Raw genomic sequence first — 12,772 nt, 5'->3', positions numbered from 1 at the left:
AATGAGCTTCTGTTCTCTAACCCCACATCCAGTCATTCTTATCCTCTTTCTCCAAACTCTGTCAATTTTTCTTTTGGAATGTACCTTGTCCTTGCCACTGCCTTTGTCTACCTTTCATCACTTCCTGCTCATAATGCTACAAAAGGACCCGAACTGGTATCCCTGCCACCCATCTTCTACATCCCCACCCAACAAATCGCTAAATATGAGAGTTTCAAGATACTTTCCTCTTCACAGGCTGTAAGATCCAGTCCAAATTCTTTTACCCTACAGAGTACTTCATGACAACTCTCAATATCACAGCCTTGCTATGTGATTTCACTTTTTACATGGGTCTTGGCCCTCATTTAGAGAGAAAGGACTTATACGTTGTCTTGTGCTCTGTACCCTCCCCAGCTGTCTGCCCACCCCTCACACAATCAACATCATGCCTCATCAAGTGTTACTAACAGAGCAAAGATACAAGACTTGCTGAATGAATTCAAGGGCCCCATTACCCACGTCTCTCTGTCCATCAGAGTTATCTACCACTGCTCTTTAACATAAGCCCTCTGCCCTACAAAACCGGGTAGTGGTTAAGTCATGACATGGGCTCAGAAGTCAAAATGCCTTCTCCACTTGCTAGCTGTGTGGCTTTGGACAAGTTAGTTAATGCTTATAAACTGGAGTTGCCTTATTACTGAAAAATGGGAAAAATGAAAATAAGTATATATTTAATTTATTTTAAATGATTTAATATAGTATTATTATTATTTCTTTAATGATAATAACTAAACTCTATCCAGTTTTACTATGTACCTGATACTATGCTAAGGACTTAACTTCCATTATCTCGTTTTAATCTCACAATAATTCTGTGAGGTAGGTCCTATAGAGGAGGTATGTAACTTGTCCTTGGTCTCACAGCCAGCAAGTGGTGGAACCAGGATCTGGAACAATACAGTGAATCCTGAGTCCCTGCTTTAATGCACACCAGCAGTCAGCAAAGTTTCCTGTGAGGGGCCAGAGAGTAAATATTTGAGGCTTTGTGGGCCGCATGGTCCCTGTCACAACCACTCAGCTCTGCCGATATAGTGCAAAAGCAGCCACAGACTATACGTTAAAAAATGAGCGTGGGGGGGGAAGAGTGTGGCAGTGTGCCAATAAAACTTAATGGACACTGAAATTGGAACTTCATATAACTTTCATATGTCGCAAAATATTCTTCTTTTGATTTGTTTCCAACCGCTTAGAAAACCATCCTTAGCTTGCAAACCTCACAGAGAGGCCTGGCTGACGTCTGCCAACCTCTGCTCTGCAATTCACTGCCTTCCATTCAAGAATGTTAGCTGCCTTTTTATTTCTCCCTTTATCCGTATTGTTTCCCTTAGGCTTTTCTGAATTTTTTTAGCTTTCAAGGCTTACCACTTCCTCTACAATAGTGTTCCACCTCCTCACGCCTCAAACCATTCCCCTCCTTCTCTGACCTCTTGTATGACATATAATCTGAAACACAACTAGGAATTCTATTAGTCTTGTTTTTTAAATGTATACAATCTTCATATTACCAATAAGACTGGATATTCCTGCCTTTTTACTTTTCATTCTCCATCTGTCTAGAAAAATGCACCCCTCACCAGCTGATTTTCTATATACTTACTGCACTGAATTAATCTGTAAAAGAGATTTGTAACCTTTATGTATATGCTTGGTGGGGAGAGCCTAATATTTTTTGAGGGGTTGGGAAAAAACATCAGTCATATACTAAATTTGAGGCTTCAGAAAAAAGAAGAAAAGAAAAAGTATCTTTGCTCCTGCTTTATCCTTTCCATGCTAATCTTACTGTGTTCTAGTCATAGGCAAAACTTAAAGTTTCTATTTCTCAATGTGATCATAATCAAGTATGTATCAGTTTCTATTCTTGACATCACATATTATTCATATCTTTGTCCCATATACCTCATAAGACTAGAAAACGCTATGCCTATGTCTTTTATAGTTTCCTTCAGGTACTCTGCACAACTGACCATTCAGTGGCCAACCATCGATGTTTTGACATTTCTGGAAACACAACAGTTTTGAAGTGCTTGAAGGAAGACTGAAGGAAGTTAATCTCTGTATCACCCAGCAGTAGATCTAGTTGGATCAGAAGTTAATCTTACCTCTATCACACAGCAATATTTCTAGTCAGACCTGAGTGGGCTTCTACAATATTCCTCTTAAAAGCCATTGTTAGAAAAACAGGAAAGGAAGCTTAACTGACCTCTCACTAGAGCAACATCAATAGTTCCTGGCTATTTGGCTGACCTAACTCTACCCTAATATCTGTCACCCTTCCACCTGCCAATCCCATCTATTTCTGGAGTCAAAAGAAGAGGAGTTGACATGAATAGACATAACTTTGAACAGATCAAGGATTGTTTTTTTCTGTATGAAAAGACCTGTTTTGCTGCAGGAAGGAAAAGTTTATTCACAAACCATAAAGTTTCTCTTACCTGTTTAGTTCTGTGCTGAGACTCCGTGGACAAATTATTGTATGTATAATGGGCCTGTGTGATGCCACAGAACAACACGGCAACCACACCTGTAAAGACAAGTTCCAAGTTCACGTGAAAGGAGAGTTCTCGACTTTTCTACTGAGGTTCTTATTTAACAGAGGTAGATTATATGCTTAGTGTTGACATTTCCAGTTGTGACTTACTTTGTTGAGAGGAACCACTTCCACTGAAAATCCTTTTTACATTCTAAAGTGACAGCATAAATCCTAACCCTAACGAGTGTGTTCGAATACTAGAAGAGTTGGTCCACTTGTAGAAAAAGACTGGCAAAGTCACTCCCTATACAGGTTTACAATCAAAAGGAGGAAATACCTACCTGTGAAACCCCATGCTTCAGCCAAGAGGAAGGTACTCCAGGACATCAAGAAGAATAAGCCTGTCTCCAACAACTGGAACTCCCGTAATTTGGTGAACTTGGTCACGTAAGACCATTAAGGTTGGTAACAAGACCTCAGAGTACAGAAGTATGACAAGGAAAAATAATAGTCAAAGCAAGCCAATCATGAAAGTGAAAAAAGGTGTCTCCAGCCTCTCTAACACAAGGAGGCCCCAGAGTGAAGATACTCTTCAAATGAGCATTTTACTGAGGAGTGAGCAGTCATCCCTTCCATGAGGAAGTCTTACAGCTTAGTCAACCCAATTGTTTTATGGGTATCAATGCCTTGCCAGAAACCATGAAGTAAAGGACAGGAATAACAGATCAGATACATAACATGCCAACTCTGACTATTAATTTGAGACTCAAGGAAAGATAGCTTCCATAATTATAGCAATTTACATTTATTAAAAATGTCATTTTGATGAGATTTTATGATTACTTAATCTTCCAACACTTCTGTGATGCAGGGCATTCCACAATGAGAATCTAAGGCACATCACTCACTTATACTAGTATAAAAAGTATTTGTTAGTTGACAGTGGAAGGTCTTGTGTCAAGCTGCGACATATCTTGAGCTGGAATCTATTTCACTTCAACAAACATGTACTACAACAAAAGTTAATAAGATATACGCCCTGTACGCAAGGAACTTATAATGAGGAAGAGGTACTATCTGTCTCTTTCTTCCTCAGTTCACCTATAAAAAGCCATAAGAATTATTTTTACTGCCCCTTTCTTCCTCAGTTTACCTATAAAAAGCCTTAAGACAAGTCTCTTCCAGCACAAAGCTGAAAACTCATAGATTCTTGAAAGAAAAAAAAAATATTTGTTTTATATGAAAGTATCTTAGAAGTTTTAGAGCTGGAAACTCTTTAGAGATCATCCAGTCCCACCTACCTTCCCAGCTGTCCCTACCCTCCACCTTTCTATACCGAGGTCCCATGAGGTGAAGTGTCAATGCTTCTACACCATAAATTCCAGGAAGGCAGACACTATATCTGCCTTTTTATCTTTGATATACTGGCATGTAGCAAGCAATAAAGAAATGTTTTTTGGATGAATACAAGAATGGCTTGCCCAATATTTTGAATAGCAAACTAGTGGCGTACCTAGGACTCTGTAGCAGAAGGAGTAAATCAGTGAGAGCGAGATGAACTCCCATCTATCCTAACCAAGGAACCCTGTCTTGTTCAGTTGGCATCATGGTCATATGTTTCCTATTTGTCCTTTTAAACAAAGAGCAAAAAATTGCCAGGCTGAACAGTGGCACAGAACACCCAGAGGCTCTTTAGAATATATCTACCTTTATATTAATTTAATCTACAACCTTAATATTGGCCCCAAAGGGTCATTTTGTCTAATCAGACTTTGTTGTGAAAGTTTGAGGGCATGGAACTCTACGCAAAACAATTAAATTATTTATTGGTAAAGATAATTGCCTAATGTTTTCACACCAAGTAACACAATGGCAACTATGGAACTAGGAGGGACTACGGAACACGACATTCAATTACTTTGTTAGGATAACAAAAAAAGATAAATATAAGGATATTAAAGCTGTCACCACTCCAGTAGCAGCACCCATTGCAAAAGATCCACTGAAGATTCCAAGGAAAATCCCAATAGACTTGAACATGGCCGTGACATCGAAGGTGTGGCTGTTGTCTCCAGCTGGCTGGTATGCCACTATTGAGCTACAAAAGAGAGATTATTCTTACTTCTAGATACAATTTTTATTTCGAAAACATTATCTAAAAATAATAAAATGAATAAATAAAAACGTTATCTAATATAGAGCTTAAAAGAGGAAATCAGAGGGGGGAAAAACATAAAATCTTTGGATCCAAATTGCCAAAGTAAGGAGAAAAGGTTACTAAACACCCTGCAGTGAATCCAGCTAGCAAGAAAACTCGGGTTTTATTAAATGACAGTTTCAAGCAGAACATTTTAAGGTCCATTATATGAAACTGTTTTCCTCCAGCCTTAAGATATTGTGCAATACTATTTTTCTTGGACTCTGTTGAAGACTTACTAGTATTGACTGTCTAAAAGCCCTAATATACTAATGTGAACAAACTAATGAAAAAGTCCATTTATTCCCAGCAGAAGCATAAGAATATAAAGAATATTGTTCAGTATTCAACCTGGTCACATTTCCCACATTTTCTATGTGGGAAAAAAAAAGATGACCGAAGTACCATTTTGAATTTTAGAATTCTAGAATGGGCCAAATATCTAATATCTAATCACTAACTGAAATGGACTTTTATAGGAAAAAGGGTTTGAAAGGCCTTCCAAGGAATTAGAATCCACTCAATGGTACTTTTAGCATACCCAGCTGGATCCTCCACCTCAAGCTTCTGAAAGAAAGTCACTCTTTAAGAGGCCAAGACAGGCAATTACAGGAGATACTCCCCCATCTTGAACTCATAGTCCAAACCTGGTCTAAAATGCTTCTTTGAAAAGTCACCCCAAGAAATAGAAATGGCTGAGAAAATCACTGTTGCCAGCAGGTCTCTGGCAGGAGTGCCTACCATTAATAAATCAGTTCTCATCTCAGTTAATTGAGGTACCAGTGTTTTTATAAAAGTTCCAGACTCAAAGACATCATACAAGTCATGTCAAAGCAAAGAAGGAGAAAAAACACATTCCTAAGAATATAATGAATTCCCCCTGTGGTTACTGCAATGTTTTTCTGGTTCAAGGCGATAACATGGGCTTGTTATACTGCATACACCAAGTTCCTTTCATACCTCCTCAGCTGTTTACAAAAAATCTAAGACCAAACTAAAATTTCCTAATTTTACCTATTTTATTGATATATAGCACTAACATTAATTTCTAGTAATGGCATCTAGAAATTTCTGAGACTCAATCTGAACTGAAAATTTTAAACACTTGCATTTAAATATTCGAAGTGACCAAATCACTTTAGGACCAGTAGATTTGATATTGTTTTAATAAATATGAAATGTCCTTTAATGTCATGCTTTCTTATCTACATACAAAGGGGTCCCACCACCATAAATCAGATCTGACCACATTGTAACATGAAAATATAGTAACTGACTGGAGAAAAGAAAGGATATTGCTATGACAACTTCCTTTCTCTCTAGCGATAGTCTTCAAAATGCTGGAACAAAGTATCTAACACCATGCCTCTTGAGACTGCTTTCCCTGGATTAGTTCATGGAAACTCAAGGTTCACACTAATCATTATTTTATGCTTTAATCACTAAAATGTACGAGAACACATGTAAACCATGGTGGGCTGAGAACAAATGAGAGACTTGTTTTCTTTTTTTAGTCGAATGCTAGCCTCTGGATTGAAATCTTACTTAACTCACCTTTTCCACATCAATCAACATTTTATCCTGAGGAAGCGACATTTTTATGAATACTTTTTTTTTTTATTCTGAAAGTAATACAATGTACAATTCAGGGGGATCACCCCACCACTCTACTGCCCGGACAGATATATCTTATTTTCCTTCTCTCTTTCTTTCTCTTCTTTTTGTTACATGCTATTGCATGTTTAGTTGTAATCATAGTGAACATATGGTTTTGAATTCTGCATCTTTGACTGACAATGATGTAAGAAGTATTATAGTCTCACTAACCATGGTTTTTTAAGACTTCAAAAGTGGTCCAAATGGAAATAACATAATTTATTTAACTATTTCCCCACTGTTACACATTTAAAAGTTGCTTCTCAATTTTTTGCTCCTAATCATAACAGTGTGAAAGAACATATTTGTGCTTTTTACAAATTTTGGACTATTTCCTTTGTGCTACATTCTTAGAAAAAGGGTATTACTACTCCTATGGCTCTTTTTACATGTTGCACAACTGCTTTAAAATAGATCTGCATTACATTTTTGGAGGGAAATATGACTAGATCTCTCAAATTTTTAGTGATCATATCCATTGGCCTAGAAATTCTAGTTCTAAAAATAATCATACAGAAATAATTTCGATGATTGTCACGGAGATTTACAAATACACATGTTCAGTGTGGTGCTATTCACAATACAATATTAGAAAAGTGCCAAATATTAATCAATGGGGGGTGACTAGAGAGGTAAATTTATAGTGCATCTGTACAATGGGATAATAGAGGTATTAATATACTACAATGTCTCAGTGAAAACAGCATGTATATTACTGTGCTTTTTTCTTTGCTTAAAAATTATTGATATATTTATATGTATGTTAATATCCTAAAAGAAAAAGTCTGGATGAAAACTTTAATAGTGGTTATTTCTGAAGAGCTGAAATTTCAGGAATTTCCTATTTCTAAGTCAAAAACTTTGAAATTTTATTGCAAAAACATGAATTTTAATATCATAAATAATGACAAAAGATAAAATACAAAAGAGTACTGGTAATATCAATTTCAATGTTAACACCAATGTATGAGTGATCTCATTTTATGACACCAGGGTTTCTCAATCCTGGAATTATTGATATTTGGAGCTGAATAATTATTTGTTGGATAATGGGTGCTGTCCTGTATTGAAGGATATTTAGCAGCTCCCCTGGCCTCTATGCACTAGATGCCAGTAGCAACCTCCTCCCATTCATGACAACCAAAATGTTCCCAAACATTGCCAAATATCCCCCGGGGGGGAAGGACAAAATTGTCCCTGGTTAAGAAAGACTACGGTAGACCATTACCAGCAGTAACTACTTTCATTAACAATTTTTTCTTGTTAACTGAATAGGTAAAAATGACCACATATTTTAATATGTAAATCTCTGGTAATGAGTTAAGTTAAACAGTTTGTCTGTGATATTTGAGTATTTCCTCTTTTATAAAAATGTAAATGATCTTGAAAAACATATTTTAAACTAGTAGGAATTTCAGTCTCTCCAGGATAATTATGATATATCTATTTGGCAGAATACTATGAAGCTTAAACTTTATCTCTAACTAACTATCTACACTACACTATATCAGTACATACCAATCTACCTCATACAGCTGTGTATGAGGGAACGAACCAGTTTTCACTCCACTTTCCCCAGATTAAAGTATTAACATTAACAAAAAAAGTACTGCTAATCTAACAGGTCAAAAAACAGAAACAACTTCCAACCTCGATTTTAGGAAAGGTTGCTTTAACCCATTCACTGCCAAACACAAGTCCTTCAGAAAGAGGTGCCCATCACCCCTTTATGCAAGGTTGTTTCTAAAGAATATCCACACTAGAAAATCATCAAATCAACAGAACTCAACACAAAGTAGACTATTTCTATCTAATGTACTTTAAAAGGCAAATGAAAGATGATGATAAACATATCACCGAGCACTCCAGCTAGTAACCTCCCATGGCTGCAACACAATTGGTTTCCCCTTGGCTTCTGAGCAGGAACTCATTTGCTCACCTCCACTAAGATACTTACACAGTTAACAATTTCCTTGATATGATACTTTCCAGACATAGTCCTTCTCACCTCCACCAGAGTTCCACCAAAGTATGTAATGAGTAATCTTGATCTCCTATGAATCTAGAATAGTACTAGTGATGCACTATCCTTAAGAGAATTGAGAAAAGCAGCGCTTGAATCATTCTCTATAAGGCGTATTCTCTCTCACAGAACCCTGTTTGAGAAAGGTGGCAATAGAAGGATGAGCACAGTCCTTTGTGAGAAGCGTTATAGAAAGGGCACTCCTTTTCTAACACATTTACTCTTCACCAGCACTGATATGTACACCCCCAAGCTCAAATTTTTTAATGAGTTATTTTGCTTTTAATATTTATTCAACTGTTCTTCAAGTTGCAGGAAATGTTACTTTACTAAAGGAAAAACTTAGGCACAGGGCACTTCAGTTTAACATAGGGCCAAAACAGATTTTTTCTAACCCTTCATCCATTAGGTCAATGAGAAAGGAACACTTATTAGCAAGATGATTAAGTAGCAGAATAATTATGTAGGATGGAGAACTGATGCTATAAGTAACTGCCTATACCTTACTCTCTTCATCTGGTAGCACTGGTGATCTTAACATTCCTATGTACTGAAAGCTTCAATGATCTTTGTAGCTTCATTTTTTAAATAACACCAAAATTATAACCACACTATGCACTTCTTCCTCCCTCAAGTACTATCAAACTTTTATTTTGCACCTATTGTCATCAAAGGTACATACGTTCAGTATCAATATTAGTTCTAGCCTTTAGGCTTTATTTCTTAAATTAAATGTACATTAGTTTTAGGCAGCTGCAAAAAAGTATTGCAATAAATATGACAGAGGGGGTGGAATTTAAATAAATCACATTCACAAAAAAGGATTTGACCTTTTGCAGATCTTTATACACATTTAAGAAATTAGTGTTACATCTCAGAAAGGATAATTTTCCACTCTGCGGTAAGGCAATAGGGGCACTCAAGCTATGCAAACCAGTCACTGACTGATTGCTCATTTATAGTTAAGAAAGTGGAAATTAAGGAGACAAATAAAAATAAAGAGAAAATGTGAAGGGCTTTAACTTTATTTTCATAGAAAGGTCTGGTATGGAGTAAAGGTAACTGTCTATAGGGTTAAATATTTGCTTAGTAGGATTGGGTTAGAAGGACTGAGCTCCTCAGAGGTTGAAACTCCCTTCTTTCACCTGCAAGCACCTTCCAATAAAATGTATAGTAATTTTTATAATTAGATTGAAATATTGCTCATTTCAATAACTGTCTTTAAAAAGTGTATTATTTAACACTTCTAAAAATTAAAAATGTTTCTGAACTGATATATTAAACAAGATAAATACAAATTAAACTACAACGAGATATTTCTCAATCATTGAATTAGCAAAAGTACAAAAGTCTGACAAATATTCTGTTGGTGAAGCTATGAGGAAACAGGCACTCCTATAATTTAGTGGTCAAAATGCAAAATGGCATAACCCCATTGGCTGGCAATTTAGCAATGTCTAACAAAATTACAGATGTATTTACCTTTTAACCTACTAATCTTACTTCTGGAAATTTATCCTACCAATATACCTACGCATTTCTAAAACAGGTAAGTTCAAGGCTAATCACTGCAACACTATTTGGAATAGCAAAGGACTGAAAATCTTTGTTTCCGACAATAAGAGACTGATTAAATAAACTATAGTTCAGTTCGTAGTACAGTACATAGAACACTATGTAGCTGCAAACAAAGAATGAAAAAAAAACCCTCTGTTTTGATATGGAAAGATCTCCAGATTACAATTATGTGAGAGAAAGCTAGGTATAGAACATACAGAGCATGCTACTTTTAAAAGAAATAGGAAGCAAATAAGAATATTAATTCATGTGTGTGCATGTATGTGAATAAAGAAATACTAAGGTACAGAAGAAACTAACAAATATAGTTACTTATAAGGGGCTGGGGGACAGGTAGATGAGAAGAGTAAGAATATGACTTTTCAACATTTACCTTTCTATATAATTTTGATTTTTGAACAATATGAATATATTATCTATCTAAAAATCTACTTTAATTTAAAAAATAAAATGTTCACGTTATAACGATAAAATAGAATATAAATTACATATATATACTACAATCACAACTATGTAAAAATACCACACACAGAAAGAAGAATAAAAGGAAATGTCCTAGTAATTGTCTTTAGGTGTTAAGAGCACATATTTTTTCTTCCTTTTTCTTCCTTGCGTTTTCCATGTTATCCGTAAGTCTGCATTTCTTCAAGAGAAAAAGAATGCCTCATTCTTTCAAAAGTTTCCATTCATAATTAACTTCATTTAGTAAGTGACTCAATTCCTAGTACTGTAACATTCAATATACAGAATATAATAAGAAAACAAACACTTACGAAGACAGCACTATGGCAACAGCATCATTGAGGACACTTTCACCAAAAAGAAGTGCATAGAGTTCAACATCAACTTGAAGCTCATGGAATATGGCAAGAACAGTCACTAGCAAGTAGAAAGAGTCAGAGGAATATTTAGATATTACAAATATAACATTCTCCTCCATAGATGATTACAATAGTTATGTAGAAATTCATTTATTTGTCTTAAAATTCAATCTTAAACATTCTCTTAGCATATTAAAGATTCAGTAATTTTATGTCAATATTTTTCTTTTCCCTAAATGTGTACAGGCAATATCTCCTTTCTCCTGTAAACAGCTGAAAATAAACTTGGAAGACTGAGCTGGACTACATTCTTCATGCGAATGTTAGTAATCTTGTCTTGTAAATTTCTTTTTCATAAAGAATGTATTCAGAACTTCCTACAGACCGGGTGAACATTAATCTTTGAAGAAGAATATTATGAAAAGCATTTCCTGCTGCAAATTTCATTTTTTCCTTGGAGCCTTACAACTCACTTCTATTTGACTTGCAAATTTCAAGCACACTGGTTTAGCAAAGACGGTAGGAAATGAAAACACAAGTTTAGTTTTTGGTTGGGATAAAATTTATGATCAGGATTACAGATGCTATATTTAACTTAATAAGAAACCAACTATCCAGCTATTACCACTTGAGAAGGAAAAAAAAAACACCTTATTTTAGGAAACAATTATACAAGAGTTCTTAGAAAATCAGATGAGATTGAAGTTGCATTATAACTTTTAATTGCTGAGTTCCATCAGCTCACTCACTAAATAAACTCAGGCAGACACAAAAGATTATCATAACTGAAGATGGGAGAGCCTCTTCAAATGCCAACCGAAAAACAGGAAACTTACATTTAAAAGATATAGTTTCTACTGCAAAGCATTTTATTTGGAATATACTAATATCAAAGCTTACCAGGAGAAGGTGAAAAGGAGGGCAGAAGTGATGCTGCAGAATTTTGAAAAGAGAATGGCTCACCCTTCTATCAAGTAAACGATTGCAAAATAAAAGCATTATTATAGGGGCTAATGCCTTTATAATTCAGAAGAAATGTAACTGCCTAACTTTACATAAGCAAAAGATTTTTGCTTGAGCCATTCAGACAATACTCCTACCAAAACACAATACTCCTACCACAGGTTGAAGCAATGTTGCCAGTCCTATTGACTTAGATTTCTAACAGACTTTCAAAAGTCGAGGGACTTGCTTCTAGTGAGAGAACAGAGAAAACCATCCTATCTTCATATTGATAATGGGAGCAGCTATAAACAATAAGGGGTCAATTTTGAAAGTCTTTAAGGAAGCGACTTGATTTTCAGTTTTAAAAATGCTAAACTACACAAATGTCTCTCTAAAATGTCTTATGAAAAAAATTAAAAATAAAAATAAAATGTCTTCTGATCTTTTAAAATCATCTTTCATGGAGTGTAAAACATATTTTCCTACTTCCTGTAATACCCTGTGTTATCAGAGTTAACACAGAAATTTAGAGATAACCTAGGATCCTATTTTTAATTGTGCTGGAGGGCAGTTAAAGAAGGTGATTGACTTACAAGGTCAAAAGGTATAACAGAACAAAACTCTACTAAAGTCCTAAAGTCTAGTAAAAGAAAACTTGAATCCTTAGATCAAAAACTGCAGTCTATGTTCCTATCTCTACCTCCTCAGCCTACATATTCTCTAAGTGCCCATAATTTGAACGTAGCAGTTAAATCCACCAATACTATAGTCTGAAAACTACAACCTAACTCAGTACAATTAAATTCATTCTCCAGCTGTGCTAATATCAAAACTATTTTATAAGCATAAGGCCAATTTTATAAAACCAATCCTTTAACATAATATTAAATCAACTAATGACCCCAAATTACACTTTAAGTAGCACAACTGCCTTCTAACAATCATTTAGAAACTTCTTTTCTTACTCTTAAATGCAGATAGCTGAATGCAAACAGAAGATTTTTAGGGAACTAGTTTTCTAGAAATTTGAAAGGAAGTAT

At 35.3% G+C, this 12,772-nt stretch overlaps 1 protein-coding gene across 2 annotated transcripts in view; it reads right to left on the bottom strand.

The window, feature by feature from the left end:
* The window catches only part of SLC9A6 (solute carrier family 9 member A6), a 49,493-nt gene that overhangs the window by 24,403 nt on the left and 12,318 nt on the right, over positions 1 to 12,772 (bottom strand). For both annotated transcript variants that reach the window (XM_011382404.2, XM_011382403.2), the window contains 4 exons: positions 10,740 to 10,845; positions 4,469 to 4,610; positions 2,854 to 2,959; positions 2,475 to 2,563 (listed from right to left, as the gene is read on the bottom strand). In XM_011382404.2, coding sequence (XP_011380706.1) covers positions 2,475 to 2,563; positions 2,854 to 2,959; positions 4,469 to 4,610; positions 10,740 to 10,845 — 443 coding nt within the window. The remainder of the gene's footprint in view (positions 1 to 2,474; positions 2,564 to 2,853; positions 2,960 to 4,468; positions 4,611 to 10,739; positions 10,846 to 12,772) is intronic.

Source organism: Pteropus vampyrus, unplaced genomic scaffold, assembly GCF_000151845.1.
Source record: "Pteropus vampyrus isolate Shadow unplaced genomic scaffold, Pvam_2.0 Scaffold472, whole genome shotgun sequence".
NCBI lineage: Eukaryota > Metazoa > Chordata > Mammalia > Chiroptera > Pteropodidae > Pteropus > Pteropus vampyrus.
This window is presented reverse-complemented; position numbering and strand designations above follow the sequence as displayed.